General features: G+C 45.3%; 1 protein-coding gene across 1 annotated transcript in view; it reads left to right on the top strand.

Moving 5' to 3' along the window:
• Map3k15 (mitogen-activated protein kinase kinase kinase 15) overlaps positions 1-13,749 on the top strand; it is a 109,991-nt gene that overhangs the window by 94,376 nt on the left and 1,866 nt on the right. Inside the window, exons 19-26 of the mRNA XM_042670498.1 lie at positions 705-862; positions 4,371-4,554; positions 5,294-5,459; positions 5,932-6,106; positions 6,938-7,123; positions 7,685-7,790; positions 9,313-9,526; positions 12,778-12,890. Coding sequence (XP_042526432.1) covers positions 705-862; positions 4,371-4,554; positions 5,294-5,459; positions 5,932-6,106; positions 6,938-7,123; positions 7,685-7,790; positions 9,313-9,526; positions 12,778-12,890 — 1,302 coding nt within the window. The remainder of the gene's footprint in view (positions 1-704; positions 863-4,370; positions 4,555-5,293; positions 5,460-5,931; positions 6,107-6,937; positions 7,124-7,684; positions 7,791-9,312; positions 9,527-12,777; positions 12,891-13,749) is intronic.

Raw genomic sequence — 13,749 nt, 5'->3', positions numbered from 1 at the left:
AGACCAAAATTGACATAGCCATACATTTTTTTCCTGGCTCAGACCAGGAAGAATCGAGTACTTTTCCATCTGTCCTTTCAGCCCTCTGTGTGTTCCTGTCATAGCTCTTAGCAAACCTAACCATCATTGTTGGCCACCATCGTTTCTGTGACCTCCACTAAATCCTTGTGACCAGGGCCATATTCCAGTTGTCCTATATTTAGCACATACTAAAACATGCTTATTGAATTGAAATGGGTTCATTCATCCTTTGAAGGATCAAAGAACCCTCTCTTAATGTGCTTGTCTTTGGTCAAGCATTGATACAAAACTGTGCGCCAGTGTTTTGTGCCTGTAATCTTAGCTACTCAGGAGGCTGAGATCTCAGGATCATGGTTCAAAGCCAGCCTGGGCAGACAATTCTGAGAGCCTCTTATTCCTGATGAACTCCCCCCCCCCCCAAAAAAATAGCCAGAAATGGAGCTGTGGCTCAACTGGTAGCATGCCAGCCTTATGCACAAAAGCTCAGAGACAGTGCCCAGGCTCTGGGTTCAAGCCTGGCACACACAAAGGAAAGTGATGCGACCACATTATTCATGCATAAGACAAGGTTTTGCCCAACATTAATGAGACAGTTAAGTCCACACACTCAAGTACTTAATGGCCTACTTAGATTTTAAGTAGTAATAGCATCACTAATCTTTGTTCATTTGTTTTCCATATAGGTACTCTGCAGTACATGGCACCAGAGATTATCGATCAAGGACCTCGGGGTTATGGTGCCCCAGCTGATATCTGGTCTCTAGGCTGCACCATCATTGAAATGGCCACCAGTAGGCCCCCATTCTATGAGCTTGGTGATCCACATGCTGCAATGTTCAAAGTAAGATGTATTTGGTCATTTAGGTGGTTTTGATGTTGGGGCACAAAGAGCCCCAAAGATAAATGCAGGATTTTGCTGACAAGGTGAGTGTAGTATATTCAGTGGGCTCTACCCTCAAGTCAACTGCCCAGGTAACCCAAGGCCAAGATCTCAAGTAAAGCAAAGTCTTCTGATCTCTAAAATCCTAACAGAATCCAAATACAAGGGCTAGAGGTCAGCAACAGACTCCCTCAGCCCATCAATGACTACCCATGATCGATCCAGTTGGGACCATTGAAGATCATGCGTGTAGTTTTCATCCCAGGCCTTAGAGTAAATAGCAGCTGGTACTGGCAAAAACATAGCACCCACCTGGGAGTTATGGCTGTCTTCTCTGTGATTTCTTGGTTTCCTGTGAAACTCTGAAAACCCAGATAAATAAGGCTGTGACTTTAATTCAGCCACAGGGCATGGCTGACTCTAATGCTCCTCTTCTGTCTCCTATTTTGCCTTAGCAAGGTAGCCGTGTGAATTCTCTGACAATGCATAAATGTTTCTGGGGATGGCATATGATTTTCAGTTTTTTTCTAATATTAACAAGAGTTAATATTAAAAATGACCTCTGTGCTATTTCTGGGATCCTAGAATCCTTCAGAAAAATTTAGTACTCTCTTGGGCAGTGCCTGAAATTTGTTTTTACCTAAAGGGGACTTTTATGGGTTTGTGCCACTCAAAATGATATGTGGAACCCTGAACCCCTAGTAAGGCATCATGTGGAAATATGGTATTTACAGGGATAATGGAATTAAAATTAGGCCAGTGGAATGGGCCCTAATGTTGCATGGCAAGAGACAGAGATCTCAGCTGTTTAGAAGGCTGAAGCAGGAAGATAGAAAGTTTAGGGTGAACTTAGACTTTTGTCTCAAAAGTCACTTAAACTTGGAAAAAGAGACAGATAGACACAGGGAGATGACTACATGAATGCATCCAGGAACAATGCAAAATGAAAGTTGGGGGTTGGAGTGAGAGCCAAGGAACACCAGAAATGGCCTTACAACAAGCAGAAGCATAGAAGGGGTGTGGAAGGATTCGCTACACATGTCAGACAGAATCTGGCCTCAGCAACGCTTTGACCTCTGATTTGCAGCCTCTAGAACTGTGAGAAAATCCATTCCTGTTGTTCATTTCTATGGTACTTTGTTACAACAGGACTAGTTGATTGATAAAGGAGCTTTGCAGTTGAGCTTTGGAGTAACAGCAAAGCACCTTTCAAAGTTGTATACTTGCCAGGTGTCAATGGCTTGTGCCTACAATCACAGATACTGAGCTCTGGAGGATCATGATTCAAGGCCAACCCAGGCAGAAGTTTGCTTAGACTATTTCCAAAATAACTAGCAGAAAGGAAGGCTGGTGGCATGGCTCAAGTAATGGACCACCAGCTGAACAAGTAAGCCAAGCAATCACGAGGCCCTGAGTGCATCCTCCAGTACTGAAGGAAATAAAAAAAGAAGTGATACACTTGCAGAGTGCTGACCACATCTGCTGTATTATTTCTGAGAGCCAGAGAGGAAGCCACCTCTTTCTACTTTTGTCTCTGTGTACCCTAATACTGCTGGGTACTGTTAACATCTTACCCCTCCACTCAGTTGGGGGGGGGCTGAATTTCAAATCTTGGTGACTGGATTCCATCCAGCATTTGGTGTTGTCAGAACACATAATTCTCAAGCTATGCATTCTACTGTGGACAGTGTCCTGGGAATGGGACATGCCCAGCCAGTGGACATTTGGGAAATAGGAGTTAGAAATCTCTGCAGCCCCCAGATCTCATGTAGTGGGGAAAGGGAAGCCAAGCTAGCCCCTGCTATGGGAACTGGCAATGAGCAGGGGTCTAGAAGACAGAATAGCTTCCACCCCTGGATTATCTAGTGGTCTTGGAAAGGGCACAGGAAGGGCCATGAGCTTTAAGATGAAAAAAGATTGGTGAGTCACCTCTGGTGGGAACAATTGCACAGGAAGGGATTATGCAGATTTTGTCATGGAAGCATTCCCATGTCACCATGAGACATGACATCTGGGAACCCACTCTTGCTCCCCAGTGGGTCACAAGGATGGAGAGAGCAGGACAGTAATTAACTGGCCAGAGGAGGGAATTGAAGCAGCCGTTCTAGCAAGTCCTAATGGGAAGGTGATGGGCCACTGTTCCTTGTTGAGAGGAGCCCAGAGGTTGCTGTGAGTGATGGATCACATTTGTCTGATCGCTGGTGCGTGGCTTAGAGAGAAAGGCAGGCGGGCTGGGCTGTGGATGCATAGTTGATCAGGAGGAATATGTGGGGGTCTCTTGGGGACTTTGTGTCAGGAAATAGACAGTAGGTCTTCAGTGCAAGTCTCTCCTATCCCAAGCCTAAATCCCTCTCATTTCTCTCTGCACATGACAAAGCACTGTAATGTCCTAAAGGTGTAAAACAATGACTATCAGTCCTCAGTTCTGAGTAGGCCTTTGGCAGTCTTGCCTGGGCTCACTCATCTGGGTGCATCCAGATGGTGGCTTGGCTGGGGCAGGATTGTCTGACACAGACCTCTCCTCATGACTGCAGCGGGCAGCAGGGGAGGGGCTGCTCTCTCCACAGTCATCTGTCCCAGTTTCCTTGAACTGTGTGGTGATCTCAGGGCTCCAAGCAGATCTCAGCAGTGGCTGGAAAGGCCTCTTAAAGCTTAGGCTCTTGAGAGCCTCACAATATAGCTCCTGCTACAATCTCTCTTTTTAAATGTATTTTTATTTTCTTTAGATAGTTGTACAAAGCAATTGCCATTCAGCTGAGCAGTTTATGAATACAGTGCCTCTTGATCGATGTCATCGCTTTCAACATTCTCGCCCTCCCTCCACACCTACTCCTTCCCCCACTTTTCTTACTTTTCAGGATTTGTTTCCATTTAACCAAGCAATTTATGTATACAGTGCATCTTGATCTGTGTCATCCTTTTAACATCTTCACTCCCCTTCCCACTCACCCCTTCCCTTATTTTTCTCAGTTCCGTGGCATATACAATGCATTCTTGCTGGTGCCAATAAATCTAGAAGTAAACACACTGGGTGGCACCTAAGTGGTTATAAATGAATTAACTAAAGTATAATAGAATCTATGGAGAACACAAATAGTATAATTTTTTTTTTAGAAAGACTAAGCCACAGCCTAACAAAATGAATACTAGGAAATAGGTACTTGCAAAGGGGGGACGGATTTCAATAGGAGAGGGGTAGAAGAATGAACAGGGGAAATGAGTACAATACTGCCACAATCTCTTGATCAAAGCCAAGTCACAGACAAGGCATTTGGATGAGGAATTAGACTCGGCCAAGGGATGTGAGGCGCGCGGGTAGCACCTTGCAGGGGGATGTATAGAGGGCATCATCGGGGCTGCTGTGCTCCAGCTCCTCATGGGATGATAAGTATGGGAGCTTTCTGTTATGGATGTGTGCACCCGACTTCACGTGAAGCCCACTGATACATCACCTCTCCATCCAATGTAGGTGGGGATGTTTAAGATTCACCCTGAGATTCCAGAAGCCCTGTCAGCCGAGGCCAAAGCCTTCATCTTATGCTGTTTTGAGCCGGATCCTCACAAACGGGTCACCGCCGATGACCTCCTCAGACAGAATTTCTTAAGGCAGGTGAACAAAGGCAAGAAGAGTCGAATTGCTTTCAAGCCATCAGGTGAGACCTACCTATTTGATTTTGGAGGGTGGGGGACACCCTGGAGCTTCTCTGTTCAGAAGGAGGCCTCGCTCCCCAGATTGCTGAACATCCAGGGTCAGGCCCATTTGTGAAGAGTAGCAGGGGTGGCGTTGCAGGTTTGTAGAGACGAATAAATGTCCCCCCACCGTCTGACAGTGGCCCAGAGAGCCTGACAGGTGACTATGACCCCTGCCACCGTGATAAAGACCTTGAGGACTGTGAGACGAGTGGTGGCAAGAAGTCTTCTGCCTGGAGTTGTATCTTTCCCACCTGCAGAGCCTGGGGCTTTGTGTTGGGGGCTTGGCCTGCCATCCTGGGCTGACCTTGACCTTGATTAAAGGGCCGTGTTGGGGAGGGTTTCCTGTGGTGATTGTCTTGTGAACCAACCGAGTCCCAGTGACATCTTGTGGAGCTGTGACATCCGGGTGGACAATGCCATGAGTAGCCTCTGAAAAGGAAGCCATTTGTCCTCTTCTTACCTAGTGTGCGTGAGGTCAGAAACCACATGGCCTGGCTCTGCAGCTTGCTCCTTGGAGCTCAGCCCTAGACTCCTTATATTGATATGGCTCACGGAGCCCTTTCCAGGTCAACATTTTCACCAGGATTCCACTTGGGGTCTATGCCTTCTTGTAGAGCAGCACAGGCTTAGCAAGCCCTGAAGTGGGTGTTCCGTTCCTCTCTGAGCCTCCCCACTTCCTGTCTGGCTCTCTTCCCGCAGAGGATGTCAGGGGCACCACCAGTGTCCTAGCCTTGCCCTCGCCAGGGGAGCCGGTGGGCAGCAGCAGCAGCGAACATGGCTCCATCTCCCCTGACTCTGATGCTCAGCCCGATATATTCTTTGAGAAGGTCCAAGTGTCCAGACCCCAGCTCAGCCACCTTCTCAGGTATCATGTCCCTTGAGTCCTTCTGCAGTGGGCCTACGAGGGGAGGGACAGCGTTCCTTAGTGACACCATCCTGATGACTACAAAAGGCCTCAGCTTGCTTTCTGCAAGGCTGCCGTTGGCCAGGGGCAAGCAAGGAGTTTGTTCCTAGCTGTCCATTCTCCTTTCTGGCCCTCTCTGCTCCCACATCTCCCTCTTCTTTCTCCCTTCCCCTCCCCTCCTCTCCTGCCCCTCCCTGCTTATTCTCCTTCCTCCCCCCCTCCCGCCCTTTTTTAACCTCTCTTTCCCTCAGGTCTCCCTCCTCCTCCTCCCTTCTCTTGCCCTCCTCAAATATGGTTTTTTGGTACAGCAGCCCCTTCTGGCAGTATCCTCCTCTAGAGCCTGGGGACTGCTGTGTATTCCTCCCTGCCCCTCCCCCACAGCATAACATGGGACAGACATGCATGAAGGGGTTGTCACCTATGTTGTCCACAGCGTTCCAGATGAGAACTCAGCCTTGGAAGAGCGGAATTCAGCTTCGTGCCCTGAAGACAGGGACCCAGGTCTCTTCCTGCTGCGTAAGGACAGTGAGCGCAGGTCCATCCTTTACAAAATCCTCTTGCAGGAGCAGGACCAGGTGGCTTTCAACTTGCAGGAGTGTGTGGCCCAGGTACTGGCCTGAGAGAAAGTGCTAATGCTTCTACCACCTGCCACCCCTCTACCCATATCCAGGTTCCCATTAGGTCTTCAGGGACCACAAGGTTCCATGTACCCACCCTGAAACATTTGCACAGTTGCAATATTCACCACTAGTATTTCCCCACATCCTTCCTTCCCCAACAAAAGAAAATACAAAGGAAAAAAAATAAACACAACTCCATTGACACATGAATTTGTAGAGGAGTTTTCAGGCATGGGTGGGGTGGTGCTGTCCCCTGGTGGAATACAGGCCAAATAGCAGCAGAAAAGCCCAGGAAGCCAAAAGGCCTTCTACCTCTGGCTTCCCCTTATCTATTTTGAGTCCTAGGGGTGAGTTAACCTCTGGTTAAGATCAGGCTGAGATTGCTCTCAGAAGCTGGGAAAAAGCCCAATTCAAAGAAAATAGTTATGAAGGAAAACATTTTGAGTTTTAACTGGGACACAGTAGTGGCAAATTGGTCCCTCTTATTCTGGATGGGGAACATTATTTTAGGAGAGGTCACTGCCCTTTTATGGCTTCTGACAATGTCATTGATGAGGGCTAATGAGAGGTCAAACCATTCATAAGGGGAGTTTAATGCTGAGGGTGTGTGCCCACTAGGAACAACAGACCAGAAGATCCCCAATAAGGAAGAACATAGAGGGAATTCCAGGAACGGAGACCTTTCCTCCCTGGAGGAATCCCACAATTCCATTAGCAAATGGGCATCCCAGTTTCCCACAATGCATTTTAAATTTTCTATCACCCCCCCCATTCACTCAATGCAAATGACTCATGTTTATTGTGTCTGTTTTCGGTCAGAGTGCGGAAGAGTTGTATCTCTCAATTGGCCACATCAAGCAAATAATTGGGATCCTGAGGGACTTTATCCGCTCCCCGGAGCCCAGGGTGATGGCATCCACAATATCAAAGCTAAAGGTGGACTTGGATTTTGACAGCTCGTCCATCAGTCAGATTCACTTGGTCCTGTTTGGATTCCAGGATGCTGTAAGTGCTCAATCAGGCCTTAAAGTACATGCTAGAATTCACCCACCATATATCTGGCACACCCGTTTCTTCTCATGTTTACCCCTGAACTCTGAATTTCAGCAACTCTTTCTAAACACTGAGTATGTAGGTACAGGGACCTCTTCTTGGTGAATGGGCCAGTTGTCTGCCCGGATGTGAGTTCCTCCCGGCATGGCTGGTTCATCTTTAAGTCCTAAGCCCTCATGTCTGTCATGTAATAGATGCTCAATTCTCAATTAAGGGTCCCTGTGGCTGTGGCTCAAGTGGTAGATTCCAGACTCGAGCCAAAAAAGAGAAAAAAAAAACCCTTACGAGGCCCAATGAGGTTGATTTCATTGTTGTGCCCATCCATTAGATCCCAGCATGGCTTAGGGTCAGCCTAGTGTGTGTCTCATTTAGAAGAAATACATGAGGCAGAAATCCAGGGCAGCATGGCTAAAACTGAATCTCAGAGAGATTGATTTTAAACAAGTTAGTATTAAGAACTCATGTTTCTTAAAAGTATAACAATAGAATCATCTGAGTTTTTGTGATTTTTAGGTGAATAAAATTTTGAGGAACCACTTGATTAGGCCCCACTGGATGTTTGCAATGGACAATATCATCCGCAGAGCAGTCCAGGCGGCCGTCACCATTCTCATCCCAGGTACGTGCCTGCAAAGACCAGATGTTTCTGGCAAAGACCAGAAACATCTTCTGCATTCAATAATTCAATAATTGTTGCTTTCTCAGCTGGGCACTGGTGGCTCGTGCCTGTAATCGTAACTACTTGCTACTCAGGAGGCTGAAAAATGATTCTGTTTGAAGCCAGCCTAGGAAGAAAAGTCCATTAGGATTCTTATTGCCAATTAAGCAGCAACAAGATGGAAGTGTAGCCAGGTACTGGCAGCTCACGCTTGTAATTCAAGCTGCTCAGGAGGCTGAGATCTGGGGGTTGTAGTTCAGAGCCAGCCTAGTCAGGAAAGAAAAGCCAGAAGTGGAGGTGTGATTCAAGTGGTGGAGTGCCAGACTTGAGTGAGAAAGCCGAGTCAGAGTGCGAGGCCCTCAATTCAAGCTCCCACACTGGCACATTCACACCCAAACAATGTTGCTTCTTCTTTTCTGTCTTGTCTTTATACTTCCCTGCAGTCAAGTGGATACCATCATAAATCTCTTCTGGGTCTGTCTATAGTAAGAAAAATTCATGATGCCCCAGGTATAATAGTGAAGGTATCAGATCTGCCCAGTCCCCAGGGACCCACATCACTGTGCACACTCACCAAATCTTGACAAAAGTTGATAATTAAATGTCTGCTTTCTCTCAAGCCTAGGCCTTTTAGGACCCAGCTCTGTAGCTCACACCTGTAAACCCAGGAACTAGGGAGTCAGAGATTGGGAAGATTGTGGTTTGAGGCTACGCTCACCAAACATGTGAGGCCCTTCGAAAAAATAACTAAAGAAGCCGGGTACTGGTGGCTCATACCTATAATCCTAGCTACTCAGGAGGCTGAGAGCTGAGGATCACCATTAAAAGCCAGCCCAGGCAGGAAAGTCCATGAGACTCTTTATCTCCAATTAACCACCAGAAAACTGGAAATGGTGCTGTGGCTTAGGTGGTAGAGTGCTAGCCTTGGGCTGAAGAGCTGAGGGACAGTGCCCAGGCCCGGAGTTCAAGCCCCATGACTGACCAAAAACCCAAACACACACCCACACACATATATCACATACACACACACACACACACACACACAACTAAAGATCCAACCCAGGGTCTGGTGCTTGCTTAACAAACAGTCCCTCTGAACTCCACCTCCAGCCTTAATCTTGGGTTTTTCCATTTTCTTTTTGAAATGTTAGAGTAGCTTCTCTTGCAGTGAGAGGGTCCTCTTCCCCGTGAAGGGAAACTTTAGAACCATCTGTGGACATTGACCCTTCCTCCCTTTACACTGGAGAGAGATAGAGACACAGACACTCTGAGACACACAGAGAGAGGTGGGGGAGAGATGATCTTTCTAAGCCACAGAACCAGGTGAAATCATGCCGTCCTTTCATAAAGTCAGTAATCCCCTGAATGAAGTGTGGCAGCAGTCAGGCCAGCCTCTGTGCTGCCTAGTCTGCCAGCCTGGCTACACTAGGCCTGGGCCTCTGTTGAAATGTTATTTTGGTATCTGTGGTCTGTGATTTCACAGAGCTCCAAACCCACTTTGAGTCTGCCTCTGAGACTGAAATAGAGAAGGACCCGGAGGAAGTGGAAGGAGACTATCCGCCAGAGCACATGCCCAGCGGAGCCGAGCAAGTGGCATCCAGAGGAAGCAGACCTTGTTCAATGATGGTCCAGGTGACCCAATCCCACCTCCAGCACCTGCGCCTCCAGCTGAATAGTCTCAGGCAGGAGAGTCACAGGTGAGGACCTTCTGTGCCCTTCACTGAGAAGAGCAGGGGGATGATCTGAACCAGAAGACAGCTGGTTAAGAGCCTCACTTAGGCCTCAGGGGGAAAAAACCAAATCAACCAAAAAAAGGATCCTCACCACAAATGAACTGAAGTGTACATTGATGCATTGGCAGCTTTAACTGGGGGACTAATGAAATGCTTTCTTTCTTCTTTCTTCCTTCTTCATCTTTTTTTTTTTTTTTTACTTTCAAAACAATTTATATATTACAAAATACAAACTGAGAAAAGGGAAATGATTCTTACTAAAAAAAAATAGAAAAAGGAACTCAAGTTTAATAATTCATTCTTTCACCCCATACAAAGTGATTAACTTTTTTCACTATGTATTTAATCATTTATTCAATAATCTACCTAACTTTTCTGATCATTTTAGACCACTCAAAATCTCTTTCATCTTTGAACTTTTACAACACTTGTTACTTTCTTATACCTTTCAACCCATTATTACCATTAGAGCCACTTGGATATATTACTCTTTGCTCCTGCTAAATGGTAATCTCCATGCTCATTAACTTTTCCTAACATCAATCCTGTGCTATGCCCTCATACTTGCTGAACAAATGCATGAAAGAAAGAATGAGTATGGTTAGTTTGGCAGATCAATTTATCTCAACATCCAAAAGATATTATGTGTAGGTTTAAAATTATAATGAACTTTTTTCTTTTTTTGGTGCTGGTCCTGGGGCTTGAACTCAGGACGTGGGCACTCTCTCTGAACTTTTTTGCTCAAGGCAAGTGCTCTAGCACTTGAGCCACAGCTTCACTTCCAAACTTTTGAAAGCCAATTACAGATGAGTTTCATGGGGCTTTCCTGCCCAGGCTGGCTTCACTAATCCTCAGATCTTAGCCTCCTGAGTAGTTAGGATTACAGGCTGGAGCCACCAGGAATGCTTTCTTTTAATATGAGGAGTCAGAGGTTTGAGTGCCTTGCCACAGGCCAGACAGAAATCTGCCATTCTAAAGGCAAAAGCAGAAGTGGAGTTGTGAGCCAAGTGGTAGAGCATTATCCATAAGCAAAAGAGCTAAGGGAAAATGTGAGGCCCTGAGTTCAAGCCCCGGTACCAGCACACACTTCGCAGTTCTACCTTCATGAAGATGGGGCCTCTGCAGAAGTAGTGGTCTGAGGATCAAATAGCACTTAGCGTATGGCAGTAGAGCCCAGAATCCTAACTTTAAGGAAGTTTGCCTGTTCAGCATGGCTTCCTGTTTGCCATGATCCCTTAGCTGGGTATTAATGGATTGCTTGCCTAAGCAGGGGACCCTGGCACCAACATAATGTTGCAAGTGCACTGGCCTGTTTCATTCACTTCTTGGTATGTAGTAGGAAATCATTTAAGTATTTGGACTGGAGAATCACATCACCAATGAGCTTAAAAAATATGTAGTCCACAATTATGGCAAACTAGTTGGTGCTTATTCCAAATAATGGTGTTGCTTTAATATCACTGGTCATGCTGGTTTTTATTTAGCAGAGATTCTGGATGAACCTTTGGCTGAACATCTGGATGAAAGGCTACATATACCCCGTTGGATCTCTTAAGTTTAATCATAGGCAGATCTAATCATTTCTTTTTTAAGGATGTAGAATTGTAATTAAGAGGTAGTGGCAGCAAAAATTCCAAAGTTTTAAAAGACGACAGCTATGAAAGTGGGTGGTAAAACTTGGCATTGTTTCAAAACTTCTTCCCAGTAACGTTTGTAATTACCCAATTCATGCGATGTTATGTATGGATTCAAAGGTCATTCCTCTCCACTGTTCGTTTATTTTCTAGCCTCAGTAGTTGGTTAAACATCAGTCAGCATATTAATGCAAATGGCTAATAAACATGGAGCCTGCGTGTCCTTGTTGGGGGGCCTTGGCTGTATGGTTAGGGACAGAGCTGAAGGATGGCTCTTATTGAACAAAATGGTGCGAGGGAATAACTGGTCTGTAGTGAGGGACAGACCAGAACCATTTGCACAGAATAGGCAGTCTCTTTAGATGCAAAGTCCAGGGCAGCCATTTTGGCCACAGAATAACTCCAGGAGAACCCATGTTCTCGGCTGTTTACATATTATTGTAGTGATTTTTCAGGGCAAGGTCAATAATTAACTTCAATAATTTAAAGTTGAGTGCTATTATTTCCTAGTTCACCAGCACAGATAATATAAATGGATTAAAAGTGCCTGGAGTTAGAATAAATTGTTTTTTTAAAAAAAATATTAGGTACATGAAAAAAGAAAAAAAAAAGTTGATCTTGCCAACCCTGCCCCATAGCTCTGCTACCTGCGCTGGCATGGGGGGAGGGGCGCAATTTGAGCTCAGCTGTGCCAAGACCTACTTTTCTTTCCCAGTATCACCAGGAGTAAACTGGAAGTCAGGAGACTGTCCTGATGGTTCACTCCAGGTCAGCCTGGGTCACTCTAGGTGAATTCATTATTCCGGTCCTGTCACGTCAGCTTTAAGGCCAAGCTTGGAAGACATGGCATTTTCTCTGACAAGGGTGATGAGTCTGAAATGACACAACCCGCAGACGGCAAAGAGCACAGGCCTGGCTCTGCAGCAAGTGCTCAGCCGCTTTGCTCCTCTGCCCCCAGCTCCTAGCTCCGAAGCAGTCTCCTTGGTTTAGCTCCCTTGGGAAGGAAGGGAGATTCCTGAGGTTACTTTTTTTTTTTTTTCTGTGGGAGTGGGTGTTGGACATGGGGCTTGAACTCAGGGACTGGGTGCTGTTTCTGAACTTTTACACTTAAAGCTAGAGCTCTACCACTTTGAGCCACAGTGCCACTTCTGGTCTTCTAGTGGTCAATCAGAGATACAGTCTCACACTTTCCTGCCCAGGTTGGCTTCCAATTGCGATTCTCACTCAGATCTCAGCCTTCTGAGTAGCTAAGATTACAAGAATGAGCCACCAGTGTCTGGCTAAGGTCACTGAGGTCACTTCTTGAAGGGGACTAATTACTTGCGTCACTTCCCAGAAGCCTGAACTTTCTATTACATGTAATTTCAGGGGACACATACATTCAATCTATTGCAAAAAGATGAGCACTGGTCTTTGTTAAGAGGAAAAAAACATAAGGGAGGTTTGTCTATACAGGCTGAAATAACATATCTGCTTCTATGGGCTGACTGTTAGGATTATGACTTTAAAAAATCAATCTCTAATGTCCAATAACTGGATAGTGTTGGGTTCTCTCTAACTGCTTTATTTTTTTCTTTAAAGACTTTTGGAACACCTGCTTCAAAAAGAGAGAGAGTACCAGAAACTTCTACAGCTAAATCTAGAACAGAAAACTCAAGAATTGTATCGCCTTAAGTCACAATTCAAATCTGATGGTGAGTCATTTTGCATTTGTTTGGACAAACTAAGAATTGAATATTCTAGTCAGTCTCAAAGAAGCAGCTGGGTTATGATCTATTAGACTAGTACTGTAGGATATTAGTCTTAAAAAGGAATTACTGATACATTTAACACCATGGATAAATTGGAAATGCAGTTCACTAAGTGAAAGAACCAACAGGTATTCTTAGGGAAGATGAGGGGGGGGGGGTTGAAGTATATACAGTACCATATATATATATATATATATATATATATATATATATAGTATAGTAAAATTTACTATTTTGTTCATTTATGCTGAGTTATGCTAGGATTATTTTGTTTAGCAATGACTTCTCATGAATATCCATGTCCTCATTTTTGTTTCTGTGTGCTGTACAGGAGCTTGAACTCAGAGCCTCTGTTAACACTTGGCTTTTTCACTCAAGACTAGGGCTCTATAACTTGAGCAACTTGCAGCTTTTTGCTGTTTAACTTGGAGATGTCTCACAAACTTTTGGCCTAACCTAGCTTCAAACCCAGATCCTCATATCTCAACCTCCTGAATAGCTAGGATTATAGGCATAAGCCACCAGCACTCATCTCCACTACTGCAAAAACAAAGAAACCCAAAACAACAAAAAGCTGCATACTCTTATTCCATTCCCATGGACAAAACTATAATGACAGAAAGCGAATCTGAATGGAAAGGAAGGGGGATAAATTATGAAAGGACACCATGAGAAACTTTCAGGATAATGGAAATGTTTGTGTCTTGATTGTAGTAGTAGTTCATGACTGTGTGTGTCAACAAAATACCTAAGAGGGTTGGGTGCAGTGGTATACACCTATAACCCCAGTACTTGGGAGGCA

This window comes from Dipodomys spectabilis, unplaced genomic scaffold (assembly GCF_019054845.1).
Source record: "Dipodomys spectabilis isolate Male_0828 unplaced genomic scaffold, ASM1905484v1 ptg000564l, whole genome shotgun sequence".
Lineage (NCBI taxonomy): Eukaryota > Metazoa > Chordata > Mammalia > Rodentia > Heteromyidae > Dipodomys > Dipodomys spectabilis.
Note: the sequence above shows the minus strand (reverse complement) of the source record. Positions and strands in the feature narration are given on the sequence as shown.